This window comes from Perca flavescens, chromosome 1, assembly GCF_004354835.1.
Source record: "Perca flavescens isolate YP-PL-M2 chromosome 1, PFLA_1.0, whole genome shotgun sequence".
Taxonomy (NCBI): Eukaryota; Metazoa; Chordata; class Actinopteri; order Perciformes; family Percidae; genus Perca; species Perca flavescens.
Window position 1 is genome coordinate 16,504,512 of NC_041331.1, and position 24,516 is coordinate 16,529,027.

The 24,516-nt window shown below is 43.0% G+C and overlaps 1 protein-coding gene across 4 annotated transcripts in view; it reads left to right on the forward strand.

The window, feature by feature from the left end:
• Positions 1-24,516, forward strand: part of dmxl2 (Dmx-like 2) — a 47,703-nt gene that overhangs the window by 14,198 nt on the left and 8,989 nt on the right. For 2 of the 4 annotated variants that reach the window (XM_028568931.1, XM_028569002.1), the window contains exons 6-44: positions 110-176; positions 270-442; positions 1,311-1,491; positions 1,609-1,789; positions 2,282-2,500; positions 2,601-2,872; positions 4,007-4,276; positions 4,481-4,710; positions 4,894-5,096; positions 5,721-5,842; positions 8,109-8,198; positions 8,331-8,439; positions 8,534-8,653; positions 8,781-9,008; positions 9,367-9,653; positions 10,227-10,399; positions 10,500-11,154; positions 11,452-11,781; positions 11,867-11,986; positions 12,118-12,253; positions 14,101-14,211; positions 14,441-14,610; positions 15,681-15,778; positions 15,898-16,063; positions 16,559-16,823; positions 16,956-17,149; positions 17,342-17,734; positions 18,085-18,267; positions 18,377-18,673; positions 18,794-18,985; positions 19,114-19,190; positions 19,591-19,721; positions 20,201-20,446; positions 20,756-20,938; positions 21,263-21,346; positions 23,478-23,668; positions 23,821-23,954; positions 24,046-24,131; positions 24,290-24,491. In XM_028568931.1, the coding sequence (XP_028424732.1) occupies positions 110-176; positions 270-442; positions 1,311-1,491; positions 1,609-1,789; positions 2,282-2,500; positions 2,601-2,872; positions 4,007-4,276; positions 4,481-4,710; positions 4,894-5,096; positions 5,721-5,842; positions 8,109-8,198; positions 8,331-8,439; positions 8,534-8,653; positions 8,781-9,008; positions 9,367-9,653; positions 10,227-10,399; positions 10,500-11,154; positions 11,452-11,781; positions 11,867-11,986; positions 12,118-12,253; positions 14,101-14,211; positions 14,441-14,610; positions 15,681-15,778; positions 15,898-16,063; positions 16,559-16,823; positions 16,956-17,149; positions 17,342-17,734; positions 18,085-18,267; positions 18,377-18,673; positions 18,794-18,985; positions 19,114-19,190; positions 19,591-19,721; positions 20,201-20,446; positions 20,756-20,938; positions 21,263-21,346; positions 23,478-23,668; positions 23,821-23,954; positions 24,046-24,131; positions 24,290-24,491 (7,569 nt within the window). The remainder of the gene's footprint in view (positions 1-109; positions 177-269; positions 443-1,310; positions 1,492-1,608; positions 1,790-2,281; positions 2,501-2,600; positions 2,873-4,006; positions 4,277-4,480; positions 4,711-4,893; positions 5,097-5,720; positions 5,843-8,108; positions 8,199-8,330; positions 8,440-8,533; positions 8,654-8,780; positions 9,009-9,366; positions 9,654-10,226; positions 10,400-10,499; positions 11,155-11,451; positions 11,782-11,866; positions 11,987-12,117; positions 12,254-14,100; positions 14,212-14,440; positions 14,611-15,680; positions 15,779-15,897; positions 16,064-16,558; positions 16,824-16,955; positions 17,150-17,341; positions 17,735-18,084; positions 18,268-18,376; positions 18,674-18,793; positions 18,986-19,113; positions 19,191-19,590; positions 19,722-20,200; positions 20,447-20,755; positions 20,939-21,262; positions 21,347-23,477; positions 23,669-23,820; positions 23,955-24,045; positions 24,132-24,289; positions 24,492-24,516) is intronic. The other 2 variants (XM_028569081.1, XM_028569160.1) reach the window with 2 other exon arrangements.

The window sequence follows — 24,516 nt, forward strand, 5'->3', positions numbered from 1 at the left end:
GGCGTGTTCCTTTAACAGCTGAACGATGAAACACTTGTGTGTTTCTTCTTTGGAAAGTTTCCCATGGAGAAGTGAATATAGCTGATACAATTGTTTGTGTTTCTCTCAGGACTGCTGCATCTGTTCACGTTGCCAAGTGGTCTCCTGATGGGGAGTACTTTGCAACAGTTGGGAAGGTATATGATTCAACACGTTGCAAAAAGACAAATTGTTGGAACAGTGGTGTTTTTATATATAATGGATGTTGATGCATGTGTTTGCATACGCAGGATGACTGTTTACTTAAGGTGTGGTATCCCACCACGGGCTGGCGTTCTGCAGTGGTGGTCCACGACCCCTCCGATAAAAAGCCTCTTCCTGTTCACTTCTCCTTTGTTTACCTGGCCCATCCTCGCTCGGTCACTGGTGTGTCCTGGAGGAAGACCAGCAAGTACATGCCCAAGTAAGATAGCCCACACACAATCACATGGTCAGGGTGGACAGTGACCTATTTATTTTTGACATCTATAAGTACATGTTTTTTTTGTCTTCTAAAGCATGACACAATTTCTTGGCTCAAATAAAGGGATTTTGCCTCTTTTGAGTATGTTTCCTGAACAGAGTTGTAAAATCCTTTACTGTGTACAATGCTAGTAGGGACAACAGTGTTTTCATCCTGTCTCTTATACATTTCTATTTTTGTAAGGATAAATTTGAAGGATTCGAAGTTGCAGCATTGATAATAAAAATACCCTGATTCCCAGTATTTAAATACCTAGCATGCTATACTTTTATGGCAAGTTTACAGTGATTTCAACATATGTTCTTGCATGCAACATTGAAAAAGCTCTATTTATCTAAAGTGTAGATTATGCAGGACTGCACATTTTTGTGATTCACACTCTTAGTAAACAGTCAGTCCTCTGAAATGTATAATTAATTACACATAATTTGTGTATTAAGCTTGTCACTGTAAAAAAAAAATAAAAAATCACACCTGCATGAATATTCCCAGAACACCAGCAATACTGGTGTTGCTGACTTTTGAATAGCTTCCCTTACACAAAGCGGACAGTCTGCCAGGTGTGAAGCTGTCGTTGAGTGCCTGTAGCTGACCATCAACACAAGTTGCTTTGTGTCCACAAGTGCCATGTGTGCATATTAAGAAAGTTGAATCTGTGGTGGAAGCAGACACTCAGAGGTCTGTTCCACTAAGTGAATCAGTAATTTCTTTAATGTAATCCGGACTCTCCTTATATTTCACTCAAGCCTTTCCGTTGAAATAGTAATTATTGATTGTGTAAGAGTTGCATTCCCCTGTTGTTTTCTAGGGGTTCGGTGTGCAATGTGTTGCTGACATCCTGCGAGGATGGTGTGTGTAGGTTGTGGTCAGAGACTGTGCTACCAGACGACAGCCTGCTTGGGGGACAGATCTCTGAGAACACGCACTCCTTCAGCTCCAGCCTGCCAGGCTTGGCAGGCAATAAGGACAAGATCCAGCATGCTTTGGAGGTGCACTTATGTACTTACCCACTTAGTGAGATCCTACCAGAAATAATTCATAAAAGAAAGTATAAAATGTGTAGTATTTCTGATCAACATAAACCTGTGTGTTGTTTCTGTCAATAGTCAATCCACCACCTGAAGCATCTGCGCCGGGGCCGCCGCCGATCCTCTGCTCTGGTGGCACACAGTGAGCTGCTGCCCTCTCAGCTTGGCACGCAGGATGCACACACTCACCGCCACATAGCTCATCATGCCAATGCCCTGTGTCACTTCCATATCTCAGCCAGTATTAACCCCAACACAGGTAGGGTGTCTTTGTTGAAACTGGCTCAGAAGCATTTCTTTATTTCTTTATCATATATCCATACATAGTTGCACTATTGACCATATATGGGTGTTCTCTAATGTTTAGGTTTTTAATGACTTCCTCTCTAATAGCGACGTCATTCAAAAACCACATTATATGTATGCTGCATTAGTTACTTGCAGAGATCCTGTATGTTGATCATTTTAAAATGTATTTGCTTAAAATGTATTCGATTAAAAAGTATTCGATTATAGCTTATAGTTTGATTGTTTTAAAACGGAATAATTAAAGAAATGGCTCCATTGTGAAACAATCCAAAACAGAATTTGGTTTCCTTAATGATAGTGATACGGCAGAAATGGCTTCTGTGACTAAAACTAAATGAACAGTGAGTAACTCAATGCAGTTGTGATTCAATTAGTCTAAAAATAGTTTTCTATGCCTTTTCACTAATTTCATCCATAATCCATATATCTCTTCCTTTGTCAGATATCCCATCAGTGCTGCCTGACTCTGCAGTGTTCAACCCAGACGATGGCAATGGTGGCGGAGGCTTCGTCGTTCACTGGCTCAACAATAAGGACCTCAGCTTCACTTCCTCCATGGACCTCTTTATGCTGCAGCTCCGTAAATTCTCTGAACAGCAGCTGGACCAGACTAATGAGGACCCCCTGGACCCCGAAGGATCTCCTATGAAGTTTGACTTTGGTACAACCCACAACCAGGCCAACACACGTTCCTTAAAACACATTAGCTTAAAAGTAACATTATGTTATAAACACATATTTATTTCTTTATTTCTTTTTAGAACTGGACGAGATGTCTGACAAAGGGTCCTCAGAGCACGGTGAAGAGGGTGAGCCAGGGGAGCAGGGAAGCACCAAGGCATCCTCCCCAGGATCCAGCTCCAGCATGCCTTTGCCCTCCATGCTGCTGGAGAGGAAGATGGAGACTCTGATCACAGAGTGGAACAAGAGCCCAGATATGTTGTTCACCATCCACCCTACCGATGGATCTTTCCTGGTTTGGCATGTGAAGTACTTGGATGAATTCAACCAGGGCATCTTTAGACAGGTTCAGGTGAGCAGAATATCTGGCAGGATGCGATACAAGCAGGATGTGTTTTTGCATCCTGCTTATAATTTCCACAATCAAGTGAGACAATTTTTTTTTTTCTCCAAATAAGTAACTTTTTCTTCTGCATTACATTCAATAGTGAATTACTTGCATACACACATAGTGGAAGCAGTATAACTGTAGTTTAACATTGTCTCAAATGTAAGGTGACTCAGCACTCCCCCAGACTTATGTAAGACTCTGAATATTCCTCTTCTTTCCTCTGTGCGCCTCTGTGCATGTGGGCTAAAAAAACTTTGTCATGATTCATAAAATTATTTCCTACAAATCGTGTGATCTTTCCTCAGTATTATTTATTTTATATTTGGAAATATAATGTGTATTATTAACATTTAATTCAATAATTTTTCACACCTTATTTGAATGTTTTCACATACTGTATGTACAATAATCCAGTTAACTAAAAATGAGAACCTACTACCTGAATGTTGTGCTCTTTGCTAAAGAGAAAGAAGAAGAGATAACATTAGCGTTGGAGTTTAGTGAATCTGTGTATTTCTGAAATCAGAGTTGCTCACTAGTGCACTCAAATACATTTTCACATGATTCACACACTTGGATATGCAGCAAGATGCTCAAAACTGTTAAGCCTGGCTGTCCTTAAGTAGGGTGGCATTGCAACACAAACAGGCTGAGGAGAAACACAGTAGAGAACAGTAAAGGATTGGAATTTGATTAGCTTTATTTTAGCTCCTACAAATAAGTTCACAGGTTCTTATTTATTGTAAATGCTTTGCACAGGCTGCAATGATACAGTACTGTATGCAGACACATAGCTTTTTGTCTTTTATGATCATAATAAGAGAACACCCATTGGCATTGTAAAATAAGAGCTTTATAATGCTATGTACACATGAAGTCCATATACGTATACTGTAGAAAGTGGTAGTGTGTATATGTAATATGCAATAAGCTATGTGAGCATAAACTAGCAAGCCAAATATTGTCATATTGTTAATGATGCTTCTGATGAACTAGAGAGCTGGCATCACATTGGTATTAATAGGGTCAGAGGGCTGTAGAGAATATGTGCCTGTGGTCCTAATGGTTTTTATTTTGAACCATTTCTCCCATTAGGTGTCCTTCTCCTCCCGTATTCAAGTGGCTTTTCCTACAGGTGATGCCAATTCACTGAGTAAAAACATCCTGATGTACGCCTTTACTTTGACTGAGGGTGAGAGTACCAGTGCAGGGGACCAGGGGAGGATGGTCCAGCATGTCTCCCACTCTGCTTCAGCCTCAGCCGGCCTCGGTTCACCCGCACTGGCCCCCGCTCCCAACCCTCGCCGTGGCATCAGTCCTGCTGTCATGATGGTCTCAAAGCATGTTGATGGATCTCTCAATCAGGTGAGAGATTGTTAGAAACAAAACTGAGAGCTTGGGATGCATTTTTTCTTCCAGGGTCAATCCATGCATGTTTTTTTTTTTTCTTGTATTCCTTAAACCCTTTCTAAAATTTCACACCAACACCATCATTTCATGTAAATTAACGTTTGTGTGTATTCAGCCTTCCCAGCCCTCTCTAATTTTTTTGTTTCCCTCTGTCTGTAGTGGGCAGTGACATTTGCTGAGCGCTCTGCCTTCTCCAACGTACTGACTGTGTCACACAAGTTCCGTTACTGTGGCCACCGCTTCCATCTGAACGACCAAGCCTGCCACACAGTGCTGCCACTGCTGCTGACCTCCTCTCACCATAATGCTCTGCTCACCCCTCCCTCAGCCCCTGGCAGCCTGGAAGATGAGCAACCTCCTACCTTTTCCCAACCAAAGGGATTTCCCAGGTATAGCAAGGCAGCGAAAGAGCATATATATAAAAACAGAAGAGGGGAGGAAAGAAAACTCATAAAGCGCACGGTTAAAAAGCCATAGCTGCTGCTTTCAAAGCACGCTTTCAAAAATTATGGACTTGTTGTCGTCTGCATGAAACATGAGTTCTGACAATGCATTTACTTTTCCATTAACAGGAAGCAGCTTCGTAATGCAGCTACAAGGACATTCCATGACCCCAATGCCATCTACAGTGAGCTTATCTTGTGGAGGGTGGACCACATTGGACCCCTGTCCTGCACTGGAGGGGTCTCTGAACTGGCCCGTATCAACTCTCTGCACACCTCTGCCTTCAGCAATGTTGCTTGGCTACCTACACTAGTACCCAGCTCTGTACTTGGTAAACACACCATGCATGTTTAATATGAATGTCAATTTTAACCATAGTGATTCTTGTTATAAGTAAATAATTACCAAGAACCTTCATGTAAAAGCGGAAGTTTCACAATTGAATGCTGAATCTTCTGAGCTTCTGCTTTTTGGTATTTGGTATTTGTCAGGACTAAACTGTGCAAAATGTATGCACATTATACAGTATAATGGCCTTCAGGCCACTACAGTGCATACCTCCAATGCTATGCAGTAGTCAAGTTAAGCCAGTTTTGCATGGAAGATTTGTACTAAAAAGATAATTATTTCTTCCTTGCCTTATTATTGCTTATCAAGATATAAACATATTTTCACGACTGTGCCAACAATATACCTTTTCCAAATAAGATCCAACCTGGATATAGTTTCTCTAGATCCTGGCTCTCTGCCGACTGTGGAAGGAATCCTTAAAGTAATAACTAAAGTTGGGAGATGCCTTCTATTGATAGACTTAGGCTGAATTTACGAGTATCCTTCAACTTTCAACTACCTAATATAAAAAAAAATAATAATTCTGTATTATTCACCAAATAATAGTTAATACATCATTTGACATCGTGGGACTTTCCAACTAACTTTGTGTTGTGTCCCTCAGGATCTTACTGTAACAGCGCCAGCGCCTGTTTTGTGGCATCAGATGGTAAAAACCTGCGTCTCTATCAAGCTGTGGTGGATGCCAGAAAACTACTGGATGAGCTGTCAGACCCTGAAACGTCTGTGAGTGGACACACTCAACCGTCACTGCACACAAAAACAATGTTTTGCTTATTAGGTTGTGATCCTCTCTGTGTGGAATCTCTCTTCAGTGAATCTTATGTATCTGTGTCTTCATCTCTCACACCATGGCTGTTTTAACAATCTGAAACGCAAGTGTGAAACGCAAAACTCAAGTAGCTTTGTGGGCGGATCTCGAGCGCTGTTGCTATTATGCCGGCGGGATAAATGAGTCTTGCGCCTGACGCAAATCTAAAATGTGTTGGTCTGAAGTAGCTCGGTGTGGTTTGGGCGTAACGTGAAAATAACCAATCAGAGCGTCATCTCACATTCCCTTTAAGAGCAGGCGCGCTTGTTCCATGGCGGATTGCTATTATGACGGCGGATTTACCTGGCGCACGCCAGCGGGAGCTGTCAGAGATGCGGCAAAGTAATAAATGCCCGTCTTGGCCGGGTGGCAATGTTGATGCGGCCTCTCGGGCGCATCTCCTCAAGTCTGGAGAGGATTGCTGCAGCCATGGAGCGTGGGCCTCCAAACGCACCACCTGCTCCTGTTGTGCCCCTTCCTCCTCCCCCCCCACTCCATCTCCGTCCACCCGCTCCACCAGGAGCACATCGCGCATTACTCCCGGATCAGATTCCGCCGGAGTGTCCAATCCCGTCGTAGTTCAACACCACGTCTCCTTAATTCCTCTAATATTTCCTCATTTATGTCATCAACACATCCATGATTCATGGAAATGTTGTGTAAAACACAACAAGCCACAAAGAATGCGAATTTTTGAGGACTGATCTATCCAAACACCTGATGCGCATTTTCAGTAATATTTTTCTTTGTAATTATGTATGGTTTGCAAAAATGGAAACTGCTGCGTCCGTTTAGATGAGAGAAGTGTATGCGCGTTGTGCACACGCTACATTATGGCCAAGCATGCGCCCCTAAAATAGCATCTGAATAACGCGCTACTGACTTTAGACCAGGTTTTTCCTGGTCTGTGGCGGAATTGTTTTCTGAAACTGCAAAATAGCACCAGATAACATTTGCGCTGGAACACGCCTCCTCTTTTCGCTGAACCGCCCCCGGGAGCGCAAATACATTCCCTAATTTACCGACGTGCGTCTGTGGAGGGAAAAGTCTGCTGTGCGTCGGGTGCAAAATAGGAATGATACATGCGTCGGTGTACAAAGGCAATTGCGCTGAGTGCAAGATAGGGCCCCAAGACTCTTTAAACTTTTTGTCAAAAACGACCAGTTATCGAGTCCAAAGCAGGCTTGTGGGTCGCTAATGGATGTACATCAACCATGAAACATCACAAATCCGATATTAGGGATGGGAGATATGGCCTAAAATCCATATTGCGATATACATTGCAGCCTCTTGCGATAACGATATATATCACGATATATAAATCCTAATAGAACCATTTCAGACCAGGTTACATAGACCCTAAGGAAAGCTGAACTGCTAAATGTATTTTTTTTTTTTTTAAAGTGAAATAAACGTGGTGTGTAGTTTTGAGAACATTTATTGTGCAAAACTGTAATTATACAACATAATGTTGCAGATAAATAAAATTCAAGTACACTAGTTCCAGAGACTTTAACAAAGAAAATGCTTAAAGTATTTGGTTTCTTTCCTTTAATGCAAACCATTCTAAAAGGCACTACACTTAGTTAGTTTAACTCCTTGGTTCTTAAATGCCACCCAAGATGCAGAGAACAGGAAAAACTGGTGTCTGTTTAGTTAAGGAACAAACACCAGCCCCTTGTTTAGCTTTCAGTCATGTTTACTCAAGATGACGATGCGTTGCAGCCAGTTGCAGCTTGTGGCTCTAAACTTCGTGGGTAGATTGCGTCATCAACAGGCATTATCGCGATAGTGCAATACAATTAAAATCTCTATTGTAGGCCAATTTTGTATCGTTTATATTACATATTGTCTCTATCGCCCATCCCTATCCGATATTACATATCATCACAAATATGAACTTCTTGTTATAGGCCAGCTTTTCAACATCTGTGAGCTTTTCATTTATTTTTTTAGGCTGCCTTTATTTAAAAATGTAACCAAAACTGTGTCTACATCAAGCACACAGATCTATGTTATCCATAAAGCTAATCTTTCTATCTCACTTCATAACAACCACCAGCTTACATTACCCTGTACTTCAAATCTTGCAATGTGCAATATTTTTTCACCGCATTAGTGGTTTCTAATGCAGTACATTAAATGGATATTTTACTATTTTTCATGTGCGTCTCTGTTTAGAAACTGGTGGGCGAAGTTTTCAACATTGTCAGCCAGCAGTCCACTGCCAGACCTGGATGTATCATAGAGTTGGACGTCATTACAAACCAGGTTAGCAGCTGCTCTATGTTTTTCACGCCCACCTCAGATCAGTGGTGTACAGAAATTCAAGGTCTTAAATCCTGAAACTTTCTAATAAATAGACATAGTAACCTGTTTTATGCTTTTTCCATGCGCATCCAGTGTGGTGCCAACACCCAGCTGCTGCATGTCTTCCAAGAGGACTTCATTCTAGGTTACAAGCCTCAGAATGAACCTGAGACATACACACCGGCCTTTCCATCTGGTGAAGGTATAGCACCTAGCTCAAATTAAAACTTTTTTTTTTTTTACATCTGTTTCCCCAGACTTTTTCAAACCAGATAATGTCATTTTACTATATCTAGATTACCAACCTGCCCCATTCTCTGAGAAGTTCTTTCTGGTGGTGATAGAAAAGGATCTCAACCGAAACTCTGTCTTGCAGATGTGGCACCTGCACCTCAAGTCTGTGCAGGCCTGTGTTGGTAGGTGTAGGGTACACACAGCTATGCAAGCATGCATCTTAAATGTGAAGCCTACCTTTTTATCTACATCAAACTTCCCTTACTGAGGTGTAGGCCAGCTATAATATTCCTGCGTCTCTTTCTCCAGATGAGCTGACCCCAGACTTTAGCTTCCAGAGCCAGCTAATGGTTCCCAGTCAAGTTGTAAATGCTGACTCTTCTCCAGAGACCTCACCTATCAGACCACTGCCTCGGTCAGCCTCTACAGCCAACTTGCAATCCGCCAGCAAACTCATCCTCAGCTCCAAGCTGGTGTACAGCAAGAGGCTCGACCTGCCCCACGGGGTGGAGGTTACCAGGGCCACCCCCTCTGCAGGTTGGGATGGGCACTTATTTCACACTTATGTCACACAAATGACTCATATCATGTTGTTGTTGTTTCCAAATTAAAAGGGACCTGTTAAACCCTTCTTTTCCCCCAATGTTGACTAGGTGAAATAGTCCCAAAATGGTAATCTATTTTAGCATATGACAATTGATTTAGAAATAAAATAAGAAATTTAAAAGGTGCTTCTATTTCTTTGGTTTCCCTCTTTAAGTCAGGTCAGGCAGATTTTAAGAAGTACCTGGGAAATCTGTTTGTCCCATGTGATGCAGAAATCAGGTTATAACTCAAGAAAATGCATAACATGCTTTAAATGTCTGTTTTCATACTGCCTCCTCTTTTTTGCTAGGTCATCTGAGTTCCTCTTCTATCTACCCTGTGTGCCTGGCTCCGTACCTGATTGTCACTACCTGTTCTGACTCACGCGTGCGGTTCTGGCGCTGTGCTGTGGAGGGGGATGAAGGGTATAGCGAAGAGGACCGGGACAACCATGTGTACCGCTGGGAGCCCTGGGACCTGATGAATGAGGAGGAAGACAACAACAGTGCTGTGTGTGTGTCTGGACGGCCTGTTGCTGTGTCCTGCTCCTACATTGGCAGGCTGGCCATAGCCTTTAAAAAGCCACGACACGGGCAGGTAGGAAATTTCAATTTGGCTTTTTAATGGTGTTTTAGTGTATTGTTCAGTACCAAAAACCTATAGCAATGTGGGAATTCATTTAAATGTTGTCATCACCTTGAGGTTGAAAATTGCAATAAAAATGCAAATGCAGTAAACATAATTTGGCAGTATAGCCTGGATCCTCCAAAAATAGAAAACAATTCCATATATTAGCATTTGAATACATATTTATGTTAAGTTGAGAATAGAGAGGAAGGAACTAAATAAGATAAACATACATTATGCATATTATACTTTAAAATTTGTGCTAACCGTCATTAGCCATTAGTGAAAAGGAAGTGATGAAACCTGACTATCTGAGGATCTAATTCTACTTGATACTCTGTATTTGAAGTATGTGGAGGTGGATGTTATTGAACTGAACCTGAGTTGAGGTCTATGAACAGCAGTCTGGCTTAGGAAACAGTTTTGGGTTTGGGTTTTCAGTGTACTTTAGGATGTGTTACAGGATAGAAGTCTGTGTGGGCACAGATGAGGAATTTTGATGAGAAATCTGACATTTTAAGAAAGTTCTCTTCTTCTCTTCAGCTGCAGGGTTCTGGACAGGACTTCTCCATGCATGTGTCCATCTATGAGTGTGAATCTACTGGTGGCTCAGAGTGGGTTTTAGAGCAAACTCTCCACTTGGACGACTTTACCAGACCCTCGTCAACCCTGGATCCAAGAGTCAGTGTGGACTCCAACCTCTTTGTCTACAGCAGGTCAGGAGGGCACTTCTTGTGTGTTTGTATCATATTCTGTCAGCCAATGTATGTTTAGCAGTATGGGTTTCTCATAAGTTAATCATTCTCTCTATGCCAGGTCTGACCTGTATATGAGCAGAGACCATAGCTCCCCCAACATTAAGCACTACGTTCACTTGGACTGGCTGTCAAAGGAGGATGGATCTCACATCCTCACTGTGGGAGTTGGATCCAACATTCTCATGTACGGCCGTATCTCTGGCGTGGTAAATGAGCCGACTAGCAGCAAGGAGGGGGTGGCTGTCATCACCCTTCCTCTAGGGGGCAGTATCAAACAGGGCATCCGCTCACGCTGGATCCTGCTTCGGTCTGTGGACCTCCTGTCCTCCGTTGACGGCACGCCGTCTCTGCCAGTCTCCCTGTCCTGGGTGAGGGATGGCATCCTGGTTGTGGGCATGGATTGTGAAATGCATGTGTATGCCCAGTGGCATCAGGACAAGAAGCCTGGGGAGGGAGAGGAGGGCAACCTATCATCTGCAGACATCGCTGGAGGTCAAACCATGACGGTTTCCTCCTCGGTCTTTGAAGGGAGAGCTAGGTCTAAGAGTGTGTTTGAAGGGAGTGCTGCAGTGGATGAGGCCCTTCGTGCCCCGGCAGGACTTCAGGAAGGGGGACTGTTTGAAGCTGCTCACTCCCTGTCTCCGACTCTACCCCAGTACCATCCCACCCAGCTGCTGGAACTCATGGACCTGGGCAAGGTTCGCCGTGCAAAGGTGAGTTTGTTTGTGCTACTGCGAAACGATTATTCTAAAGCTCTCATTTGTTTATTTAAAAACATCATTAAAATATAATGTAGGCTAGAGTACAGTGAGGCCCCTTTTTCTGGCTCAGACTAACCAAAAAGACAGTGGTTCTCAAACTTATAACACAATGTATGGGCTTGGTCCGGGTTGACTTGCCGTTCGGTCCCGTCTAGACAAAAACAAGGATATGTGGTGATCTAGCACATTTAATCCACATTGTTGTATACGCTGTATACCCATTGATCTTTGTATATCTCTGTATATCAGGCCATCCTTGCTCACCTGGTGAAGTGTATTGCCGGAGAAGTCGCTGTAGTGAGGGATGTGGAGGCCGGTGAGGGCGGAGCCAGGAGACATCTGTCCCGTACCATCAGTGTGACTGGCAGTACAGCAAAAGACACCATAGTGGCTGGCCGTGATGGGGGCAGGGACTACACAGAGATCAACTCCATCCCTCCCTTGCCCCTCTATTCCCTCATATTGGCTGACCTAGACACCTCGTACAAGGGAGCAGAAGAGGCTGCTAAGGGAACTAAGGGGGCCGACGGTGAGGGATCCCAGAAGTCCGCAGAGGACCAGTATGCTGACCTCTTCCAGGTAGGTAGAGTTAAGAGAGCTCTGATTATGTTATTAAAGGTGTAGTCCAATAATACATTTGACTCCTTTCCTACTGTGTTAACAGGTGCAAACAGTTACCACAGATGATTTTGTAAACTTTGCCACCGACAAGCCAGAGAGGAAGTCACGAGTTATCAACCTATCTCAATATGGACCTACCTACTTTGGTCCGGAGCATGCTCAGGTATTGCTGTATTTTTTAGAAGAGGATCTCATTTAAAAAAAGAAAGAAAGGGAAATTGCCCCATAAATCTAGATTATTTATGATATCATTCTGAGGTTCTGGTTGCTTTCTATCTTCCTTCGTGTGTCAAGGTATTGTCCAGTCACCTCATGCACTCCAGCCTACCAGGACTGACCAGACTAGAGCAGATGTTCTTGGTGGCCTTGGCTGATACTGTTGCAACCACCAGTGCTGAGGTCACCAGCTCCACTGATCAACAGTACACAGGTCAGCATATGCGTGTGTGTGTGTGTGTGTATATAGGTTACAATCATATTTGTGATATGGACGGTGGATTGTGTAACAGAGTAAATATAACCTATTGCACCAAGGTTTACTGGGGTTAAGGACTGCTGTGTCAGTATTCCTTGAACAGGAGTCATCACCACATTATACACAATAAACACTCTGGACCCTATCTTGCACCCGGCGCAGCGCAAAGTCCGACACAAATGTCTTTGCTAGTTTAAGACCGTCCAGAGCCCGCGTTGTGTAAATAGCAAACGCACCTGGGCTAATCTGTGCGCCCATGGGTGTGCTGGTCTTACAGGGAGGTGTGTCCAGGTTCTTGGCGTATTAGTATCATTAGTATGAGGCAGTGGAAAGTGATCGTGCCATTGACCAACAAAACCTGCTCTAACGTCAATAACGCAGCATTTCATTGTTATTTTAACAGTGCATTAGTAAAATGCGCCTAGACTTGTGCACACACAGGGACGCGTAGAAGCACACTAACATGCAAAAGACTAAAAATAAAAATACTGCAGTGTGAAATAGTATTATGATATGATCTGCTCGCGCTTTCACTTCACGCACGAGCAGATCAGTATCTTCTCCTGAAAATCTCTCCTTCCTGCGTAGCAAATCCGCCATCATAATAGCAACGCGCCATGGTACAAACGCGCCTGGCTTTAAAAGGGAATGGGAGATGACACTGATTTTTTTTGCATGTTATGCCAAAAACACACCTATGATTAATAAAGACATTAAGTACTAACCTTTTGAACCATGCGCCTGGCGCACAGACTTTTTTTTCCGCCGTATAACTGGCAAAAGTAGATTGATACACGCCCTAAACACACGCTTCACGCCATACGCTTAGATAAATTTCTTAAAATAGGGCCCTCTGCCTTATAATGTAACACATCACTAAATTAACCATCCACAATGTCTTTAGGTTACTTCTAATGCTTGATTCTCATCACAGTTATCTCTGTTTTATAGTGACTAGTGACATTACAAAAGATCATGGTTTGCTGACATCTTCTCTTTTTTTCTAGTGTCCACACAACTTGTTGCTTTTAATCATTTTAGTTTTTAGCTATTTTCATGTGTTGATTTCAATGCTCACATTCATGTGACAGTCACCGGTGGCAGTCTAAGCTCTTACATTTAAGAGTTATTTCATGTACAAGAATCCTCCCCATTGAAGTGAGTTTTAGCAAGAGATGGACCCGCTCCAGAGCCATCATTCTGTAGCTGTCCCTGCGTGACGATTTTGCTACAAAATCCTTTGCAGATGAATTATTTTGGACTTTGTATGTAAGATATAAGATGCACTCATACCTGCAGAATGGGCTTGTTTTGTAATTTGGCATGTTGGCCTGCCTTAATGTCTATCAGTCTATTAACTGTTACCCTTGGTAAGAGATTGTATTAAAGTTGACTAAAGGTTATTGACATAAATACTAAGCATACTTTTCCTTGATTGTGTGTTCAGGGATATAGTTAATCTCCAGCCATCAAATCTTTATTAACATAAACAACAGTGATTGTACTGCACACATGTTCCTCTTTAACTGTATATATACAGACACTGCACCTTTTCCATTATCTTTGTCTTTCTCTTCAATTTTCCATTCTTTTTATTTTGTCTTTTGAGAAGAAGACATAAGCAGGTTGTTCCAGGGCCAAGTACGCACAGAGAAGGTTCAGGGTCAAGAGACAGAGTCTCTGACAGGATCGCATGAACTCAAATGATACTGGAGTTTTGAAGGGCTTTGCCTTGTGCCATTTTAATAGAGTGGTTATAACAATGACAAAGCTGACAGCTCCCTGGTGTTGTGTTTGTGTAGGTGGCGAGGCTCTCGATGAGTGTGGACTGAGGTATTTGCTGGCCATGCGTCTTCATACCTGTCTGCTCACTTCCCTGCCCCCCCTCTACCGTATGCAGCTGCTCCACCAGGGTAAACCACAGTGCTCATTATACTGCTGCTGTGACACGTAAAAAAACATTGTTTTGTATGACAATAATAGCACTATATTGTCAGATTGAGATACAGACTTCTTGTGCATTTAATCTTTGGAATGAACTTGGGACATCTTACTCTCTCCTTATCTCTCTCTCTCTCTCTCTCTCTCTCTCTCTCTCTCTCTCTCTCTCTCTCTCTCTCTCTCTCTCTCTCTCTGTGGCAGGCCTATCGACATGCCACTTTGCATGGGCCTTCCACTCGGAGGCAGAAGAAGAGCTGCTGAACATGGTCCCAGCCATGCAGAGAGGCGACCCCCAGTGGTCTGAGCTCAGAGCTGTTGGAGTGGGATGGTGGATACGCAACATCAACACTCTGAGGAAAATGGTGGAGAAGGTATTAGGACAAATTCAGACAAAATTGACAGTTTCTAACATAAGGACAGTGATGCAAACAACTAACTTAAAAATGAAATATGGACTCTATGGGCTATGCACATCAGAGGTAACTGTGATATTTTAGACCATTTGCAAAACATTCTGCACAGGGGGAAGGTTGGTGGACAAATAACAGGTGTACCAACAATTTAATAAAATACTTCAAAACGGCTTTGTAAAGCTTAAAATGTTTCCTTTTATTGTTTCAGATAGGTTGTAGTTTCAGCTATATTAGTCATTTTTTGTAGTACTGTACTGTTCTAAATGACAGTAAAATGCTGTCATTTAAAAAAATTATTTAAATTAAAGCTGCATAGTTTCTGCCGCCCCCATGAGGAATTCTAAGTAATGACAACAAAACTGTCTGCGCGTCCACATGATACATGCTTTACATGACCGCTTACCCCTCCCTCCACCCAGTAGCTAGTAGCCAAGGAGGACACGCAGGATTAAAAAAGCATGATGGACTCATCAGAAGAGGTAACTTTTCTAGAAAAGTTTCTGCGCGGGAAAATCCCCGGACGACACGGTCTTCTGAACATAGTCATGCTGAGAAATACAGAGAGAGTTGTGTGGAGCTGATAGTCTTAACTAGCTTTGTAGTAACTCATTTGGCAATGGCTTGAATGTAACGGACGTTCATTAATATCAAAAAGTTACGCACTAAAGCTTTAAAATGTATCTTTAAAAATGGAGCATTTAGGTCAGGTGTTCCTTTCATATGTATACTCCCTGTAGTTCAGCCATCAAACGTATGTACTATGACTATGTACTAACAGTTTTTACAGGAAGCACGCCGTTATAATGATAAGCACCTATGATTATTGTGAAGAGCAAAGCTATTGTACATAGGTCTTTAACAGTAGCTAAATAAGGGGAGCATTTGTACTGGCATGTGTGATGATCTGCAGTGAGTGTTTTGATATTTTGATTCCTATGTTGTCTTTGAAGTGCATTTCATATCATTCCAGCAAATAAGTGATAACTATAATTATTGATTGAGTAACTGTAACTTTTGTGTGTAATAAGGTAGGTAAAGCTGCGTTCCAGAGACACAACGATCCTTTAGATGCTGCTCTGTTCTTCTTGGCCATGAAGAAGAAAGCTGTGCTGTGGGGGCTCTTCAGGTAGGACATTGTTTTTTAACACATAATTCTTTTTTTAATAGAGTTGCTGTTTAGTTTCAATAAAGTTTCTCACAAAAACTTTATGTGATACTGAGCTTTGTGTTTTTTTTCTCTCTCAGGTCTCAGCATGATGAGAAGATGACTCAGTTTTTCAAGAACAACTTCACTGAAGACCGATGGCGAAAAGCAGCTCTGAAAAATGCTTTCTCCCTGCTGGGAAAGCAGCGCTTTGAACAGTCCGCTGCCTTTTTCCTACTGGCTGGATCACTCAAAGACGCTATAGAGGTGTGAAGAGCACACACACTTTTACACTAAACAACAGCCTAGATACACAGACATAGCTTATTACTGTTGAGTCTGCTTCAACACTTCATTGTCATTTCCCTCACAGTGGACACTTGGCATAGCCTTGTTTTATGGAAATACAATATAGAATAAGGTGTGTTTGTATGAGAGTTTAATCATTCCATTACTAATAATGCAGATATCTTAGAGAGAAGTCAAAATTATACTGATAAGATGCATAAAAATCCTGTACAGTTTCCCTTAGCCAGGGTTTTCATACAGCAGTCAAAATATGCAGATAGCAAAAAAGGAAGATGGAAGCATGAGCTTTGAATGCTTCAGCTCCATATATTGGTTTCAGCGCAAATTACTACCTCACAATTCCTTAAAGTTGTGCACTTCATTGCGTACTTAATACTAAATACTTTACATTTGTTACTTAAACTGCAGATTTAATCCGGTCTTACCTCTCATCTGCTGTTCCATGTTGTGTAGGTGTTGCTGGAGAAGATGGAGGATCTCCAGTTAGCCATGATAGTAGCAAGGCTGTATGAGGCTGACTTTGAGAATTCATCCACCTGCCAAGGCCTCCTGTATGAGAAGGTCCTGGGCTGTAACAAGGATGGAAGTGGTTACCACTGTTCCAGACTGCACCCTGACCCGTTCCTCCGCAGCATTGCCTACTGGATCATGAAGGATTATACCCGAGCCCTGGACACACTGTTGGAACGAACACCCAAAGAGGATGATGAGAACCCTGGTCAGTTGGTTGCACATTTCTGTATTGCACAGCAAGATCCACTAAAACCTGTAAAACCTCTGCTCATTATTTGCATTGTGTGCTTTGTGTAAAGGCTTTGTCTTTCTCCTTTTCTTCATCCCTCTGTGATAGATGTGATGGTGAAAGCTTGCAACCCTGTGGTGTTTAGTTTCTATAACTACCTGAGGACACACCCTTTGATCATCCGTCGCCACTTTGCAAATCCAGAGGGTACTGTGGGCCTCACTGCTGAGAAAAGCAGCGCAGTTGAGATCAACCTCATAGAGCGCAAACTGTTCTTCACTACTGCCAATGCACACTTCAAGGTGGGCTCATCAAAAACATGGCCACTCAGTCCAATCCAGTTATTCTGATACAGTTGGGACCTAGTACTTTATCTATCTCTTATATTACAGTTGTTTTACAGACTGATACAATTTTAATTACAAAAGAAAACATGTGAATGTTATATAGTAAATGTTTAGTCATGGTTTTAATCATATCTAAATCTTCTTTAGGTGGGCTGCCCAGTTCTGGCTCTGGAAGTGCTTTCTAAAATACCCAAAGTCACCAAGAAAGCTAGCTCCTCGCCTCTCAGCAAAGCTTCATCCAAAGCCAACTTGAACTCAAGCCAACCCCTGGAAAATGGCACCCAGGGAGGCGTGGAATGGGGCTCCCCTGCGGCCAATGCCTGGGGAGGAAATGATGGTGTGGGTGGGTTGGACTGGAGCCAGCCTTTGGTCAAGGTGGAGGAAGACATTCTGAAGCTGGACTGGGAAGAGGACAAGGAAGATGATGATGAAGATGAGGATGATGATGGTGGTCTGACCATGAAGAAACCAGAGGCTGAGACCAAAGAAGACAAAGTTTTAGGGAGTGGCGGCCCCAACCTGCAGAGAGAGGACCCACAGGTAGGAATAATATTCATGGGTACCAAAGATGTCTCTTCCGACATGCTCGCGGCCATATTTGTTCCCGACACAGGGATAGAGCTAGGCTACAGAGACAGAAGTTTTTAGATACACTCAGCTTCTTAATGGAATTCAAATTAGTAATTTGCAAAATAAAGCCTCACAATGTTAAAAAATATATATTTTTGGTGAAGTCTGCACACAAAGCTGATTCATGGAAGCCTGTAGAAAGACTTGAATTGTGAATTTGGAGGCCTGAAGACTCTGGACTTCACAGGAATGCTCCTGTAAGGTCAGCGAGTCTGCAAGGTGCGGCCCTTTACCTAAAACTCTACTTTCATATATTTCAGGGTGAGTCAGAGGTGGACGTGATAGCAGAGCAGCTGAAGTTCCGCGCCTGTCTGAAGATCCTGATGACAGAGCTGCGTACTTTGGCCACAGGCTTTGAGGTGGATGGAGGGAAGCTCCGCTTTCAGCTCTACAGTTGGCTAGAGAAGGAGATAGCAGCCATGCATACAATCTGCAACTACAAGGTACACTTTGATCCTATTTGATGTGACGTATGCAACTTTATAGTCGCCTGTGTGTTGTTTTTTTCCTAGTTGACCATGGTTATTCAACATAAACTGTGTTTACACAAAGGTGGAGGGGAAGGAGGAGGACTCAGAGGTGGAGCGCTGGAGAGAGCGTACAGCGTCAGTGGACATATCAGACGATGCCCTGGAGCGCACAGAGGCGGGGGCCTACGAGCGTCACCAGATGGAGCGACGTCGTCTTCAGGCCAAGCAGCAGCACTCAGAGAGGCGCAAGGCGTGGCTGAGGAAGAACCAGGCCCTGCTGAGGGTGTTTCTGTCCTACTGTAGCCTTCATGGAGCCAAGGGAGGAGGAGTCACCTCTGTTCGCATGGAGCTTCTATTCCTTCTGCAGGAGAGCCAGCAGGTGCACATACACGCTCATAAAAACATATATATGTTATGTAATTCTACTGGATTAATGCAAAAAAAAAAAAGTCTCTCTTCAGCTAAAATAAAATCTACATCTTCTTGTCTCACTCTGTAGGAGACCACAGTTAAGCAGCTGCAGTCTCCTCTGCCTCTGCCTACTACACTGCCTCTGCTATCAGCGTGCATTGCCCCCACCAAGACGGTCATAGCCAATCCAGTTCTTCACCTCAGCAACCACATCCACGACATCCTCCACACCGTCACCTTAATGGAGACCCCGCCGCATCCTGACATCATGGATGATCGGGTTAGAACTCAAATAAGAATCTAACTTTATATAGACTAAGTATAGACTCTGTAGCCTTTTTCTACAGTCATCTGAAGTTGTTCATTTTGATGTTTAATAAGGTAAATGTGTCCGTCTTTCACCCTCAGGTGAATGCTCTGCACACTCTAGCAGCATCTCTGTCTGCTTGCATCTATCAAGCACTGTGTGACAGCCACAGCTACAGGTAACTGAGCCTCTGCAGTGCAGTGCCACAGGCCTACCAGTCTCTGCAAGATTGTATTTGCCTTCCTGAAAACAAAAATGTCTTTACAACACCATAGGGGCGTTTTTTTTGGTGTGTATTGGTTTCACTATTTATTCCCCAAAGTACAATCTCACTGCTCCATGTTCTCTCTCCTTTACACCATGATTGTAAGTTAAAGTAGTAGTTAAACATGTTGGGGAATTTGCTCTTGATCCTAAGCTTAGCTAACCGCACCCTGAATCTATCACAAAGAGATTGTAATGTATGTACTCATTTACTTCTAGAAAAGAAAGCCAATGACCTACAATGTTGAACATACTCTACATGTTTTTATGGTTGTTGTGACTCGCGGTTTACCTTTCTGTTGTTGGCTTTTCAGCAGCCAGACAGAAACCAACCAGTTCACAGGGATGGTGTACCAGGGCCTGTTGCTCAGTGAGAGGAAACGACTCCGTACAGAAAGCATTGAAGAACATATAACTCCCAACTCTGCTCCTGCACAGTGGCCAGGTAACAGTCCTTGTGTTACTAGCCACTGGTATTTTTGGGGTTGGATTGAGTTAGACTTTTACTAAAGGCAGAAATACTATTTAAAAAAAAAATAAAAATAAATACTCTCAAGAATTGTTTCAATGAGATTAAAGATAGATCATTTTCCAGAAGCCTCACATAATGCATAGACATGGCAAATTACATATGCTTGAGCATCAAAGACATTATTCAGAGAGAATATAAAAAGCAGAGAGAGCAGAGCAAAGCAGGCAGTCTGTGTTTATGCAGAGAGGCAGATGGTGTTCTATAATAGGAGCTTCATGGCCTCTGGGAAGGAAACGGAAAGACAGAGACTGATCACGCCATCTTGCAAATGTTCCATAAATGGGTTCTGTATTGTGCAGAGATAGTGTTTTTGTTCTGTCGAAGACGTGTTATAGAGTGTCTATCTTTGACTCAAATGCCATATTGCGTGCATGTGTGTCCTCGCTCTGCAGGTGTGTCATCCCTGATTTCTCTGTTGACGTCTGCCAGAGAGGAGGACCAGCCGAGGCTCAACGTGCTGTTGTGTGAAGGGGTCATGGCCGTTTATCTTGCACTGCTCATTCATGGCCTGGGCACTCACAGCAGCAATGAACTCTTCCGCCTTGCAGCACATCCCCTCAACAACCGCATGTGGGCCGCTGTCTTTGGGGGAGGGGCCAAAGTCGTTATTAAGCCAAAGAGGCCTGAGGCCCCACCAGGTAGAATTATTACTTTATTATTTTTTTTATTACTAATACCTTTTATATCCATCATCACCATCATTGTTGTCTTTTGTCTGCCTTCCTGGTCTTTATAATCTGTCCCTGTCCATATACTCTTTTCTTGCCGTTGTCCTCTTCTACTTCATCTGTTGACTTTCTACATTCAGACTTATTTCTGATCTCCCATGGCTCCGACCTGTCTACATAGTTCCGTATACATACACCTAGCTGTGTCCTGTTGATGCTCCTAAGATGCTGCTGCATTGTAGTGTCTTGTGTGAGTGTGCCCTCTGCCCTGTGTCCCAGTGCCAGCTGATTTTGAGGCAGCCAGGCCAGAGGACTCTCAAGAGGCAGGAAGACCCGAGCAGAGCAGCCTCACCCCAAACCCCACTCCCACCCCCACTGAAACCCTGCGCCCCAAACGACCCCCTCCTCCCGTTTCAAGGGGAGAGGGGTTGGGCACTGTGGCACCAGCAACTAAAGCCAGCTGTGAGTAACTGGGCTGGTGGATTGCAGTGCTGGTTTGCAGGATTGCAGTGCATGGTAATTGTACAGGTTTGCATTGTTGCAGATGCTTGACTTGCCCACCCCCCCTCTCTCGTGCAACTTCTATTGAATGCCCATAATAAACAACAAAGCTCACTAATGTTATGAAGACATTGTCGTCTGTGTTCTGTGTTATGATAAGCCAACAGCTGTGTGTGTTTGTGTCTGTGTGGGTGTGTGTGTGTTTGTGTGTACAGCATTGCATGTCCATGTTGTTAATGTCCTCCATGCTCATCTCATTGTGTCATTCCTATTGTGCCATCAAAGCAACAGCTGGGCCTAGCAAGGAGTGTTCAGAGGCCAAGGCTGATCAGCCCTCTCAGACTAAATCTGAATCTGAGACTGAACCAGGTACACCTTGAGAGGCTATTAGACAATAGAATACTATTGTAGAGCTGCAACTGCATAACTAGTTCTGTTTTGTTTGTTTGTAGCGTTAAATAAAAAAAAAAAAAAGTTTCTGTATATCAGTAGTTTGTAGTAGAGGTAATAACTGTATCATAAACTAATATTAGCTCTTGTGTGATAGCTGTCTGTCTGCATCAGATTTTTAGATTTGTAAAAACTAATCTATTTCCTGAGTAGCTGCGATGTATATGAGTGTGTTGACTGAACTTGACACTGTTCATTCATATTCATAAGGCCAAAGTAATCTGTGCTCACATTGTATTTGTGGGGGAGGAAGATACGGGCTGGCATTTAGACTCAATATCCCTGCAGAGTCTAAGATAGCTCTCAGCCAAGAGCCTTTCTAGAGCTGGTTAGGGGGATCTTAAATGCCAGCCCGTTGATAGGAATCACTTTGACAAATGTTAAAACTCTGTCCTTTTGAGTTCCCCCTGCAGAATTACATGCATGTCTTAAAGACACAGCCATACACAAATGTTACACGTTTTCTCATATGAACTCCGGACAATGTCGAACAAATCAGCTGGGATATGTAGCACAAGACAGGAGATTGTCCGTGTCAGACACGCTTCCACTGGAAATTCCCTGTTTGGTTTAGGCAAGGGGTGGCACCTGGGTAGAGGGCAGGACAGTGCGGTCACATAGCCATTTTTTTTTTATTTGGTCACAAACAATAAATATCAGGGTTCATACGTTTTGAAAAAGTTATGGAATTTGAAAAATGCAAAGATCCAGAAAGTTTTGGAAAAGTCATGGAATTTGATTTATTAAAACAGCATAATAATATGTGATTAATAAATGTATTTTCACGTCGTCTTAACCTCAACGTTGTATTCGGGGAGCGATATTATAAATCCCACTATCAACCACATACATGTCATTCATTTTATAGTTAAACCTCTGAGGGTAAATTTCAACACAGATTTGCATTCTTATTGTATAATGTCGACTGACATTTTCAGGAACACATAGTCATGCAAATCTGCCAAAAAGTCATGGAAAAGTATTGGTTAAAATGCGTATGAACCCTGAAATATACAATCAGTACCCGCCCTTACCGACAGATGTTCCAGTTAGACATTTTTGTTGCCATCTTCGTGTAAACCACCCTGCTTCTTCACCCTCGGATTTTCAGTTTGTTTTGTAAATGTCATCAACATGCCCACTCTGTCGCTGTGAATTCTCCGGTCAATGACCTCCTCTATTCACATACAGTATGGACGCAATCGGACATTACGCGGACTGTGTGCTAGGGAGCTGGCAGGGTAAAGTCTGTTTAATGTCAGGTCCAACTGATTCAGACGTTTGTGTACTCACATACAGCTACATAGCTCCGGGTAATGTCTAGATAATATAAGTGTTGCAGTTCAAGGGGCTACAGTTTCCGCCGTATCATGTTCCAGTTATTACTCATTTTAAAACAAAATAAACATCTTACATTGTGTTTGTCTCCCTTAAAGTGCTGTGGATAGAAGAAAATGCTTAGCACATGACTGCTGAACAAATTTGCCATTGTTTGATGTGTTTTCTGTGTGTATTTTGTGCCACGCACTCCATCAAATATACACTGATTCAATTACATAATGGTCTGTGTAGTATCCGTGTCTGACCGCACTGTCTACTCTGGTTTATGTCTTGTCTTGTTTTGTCTGGTGCAATGTCAGAATTTGTCACCCAGGATAATGGTGCAGGTTTGTGCACAACCTAGTGTGTCTTGACCTGTGCTTCCATCTTAAACGTCTGTATTTGTGCTTTCTGGATTTCTTTTCCAAGTATTATACATTTTCTTTTGAGTGCTATGACTCATCAAAGTCGTAGAACTAAAAGTTTTAACAGTAAAAGTTTATTATTCAGCTCTATTGCGAATGGATGTTATACTGTCCTCTGTGTAGTGTGGGTGCAGTTCAATTCCTCCTGATCTATTTCTTGACCTTCTTTTTGGCTTTAAAATGAATCTCCGCTTGACTTCATCATTTGTACAAAAGTGCAGCACACTGCCGTCTGCTGCAAACTGACCTTATCAGAGTTCATTGGGTTTGAAAGATACCATCTCTTCGTTCTTCTCCTCCCACAGTGGCTCCCCCTCAGCCCCCAGCAGAGGATGTGGACCGATACAGACGTAGGTTCAACATGAGGATGCTTGTTCCTGGACGCCCTGTAAAGGAAACCCCAGCCACCCCACCTCCTGTGCCCGCAGAGAGACCCGCATACAGGGAGAAGTTCATTCCCCCAGAGCTGAGCATGTGGGACTACTTTGTGGCCAAAGTAAGACATTAAATTCCACATATGTGGAATCGACTAATGAGATCTGTGACTCATACTCTGAAGGTTATTAATAAGTTATTCCTCAATCTGTCACTCTCCATCTCCCTTTTTCATTTACTTTTTCTCTCCCCTCATTATTTCCTCCCTCTCAGCCCTTCCTGCCGCTGTCAGACAGCAACGCTCTGTGTGACTCAGACGAAAGCGGCGCAGAGGATGATGAAGATGACGACGACGCCTTCCTTTCTGACACACAGATAACGGAGCACTCTGACCCCAACTCCTACAGGTGGGGCTCACCTTGTTTTATTTTGCTGCCATGTAATTCGGAGATCTTGCTTTAGATTTTAAACTTGCATGTCTGTCTGCGTGATACATAGTTGGGCTCTGATCCGCCTCGTCATGGTGAAACTGGCTCATCACAACGTCAAGAACTTCCTCCCTCTCACCGGCCTTGACTTCACAGGTACACACTGTCCTTCCCATTGATCCCAAACAGATCCTTAAATCTAATACACAGTACAGTAAGATCTATTCTTTATGAAGACACATTGAAATACTCATTGTCGTTGCTGCTACCTGTACAGAGTATATACTGTAAATCTATATGTGTTTGTGTCACAGACCTGCCAGTCATCTCCCCTCTTAGCAACGCTGTGTTAAAGACTATAGAGAATTGGGAGCAGCTTCTGCTGGAGCGAATGAACAGCTTTGACGGGCCGCCTCCCAACTACATCAACACTTACCCTACTGACCTTAGCGCAGGAGGTGGCCCCGCCATACTCCGACACAAGGCCATGCTGGAGCCAGACAACACGCCCTTCAAGTGAGTATTAAATCATACATACAAA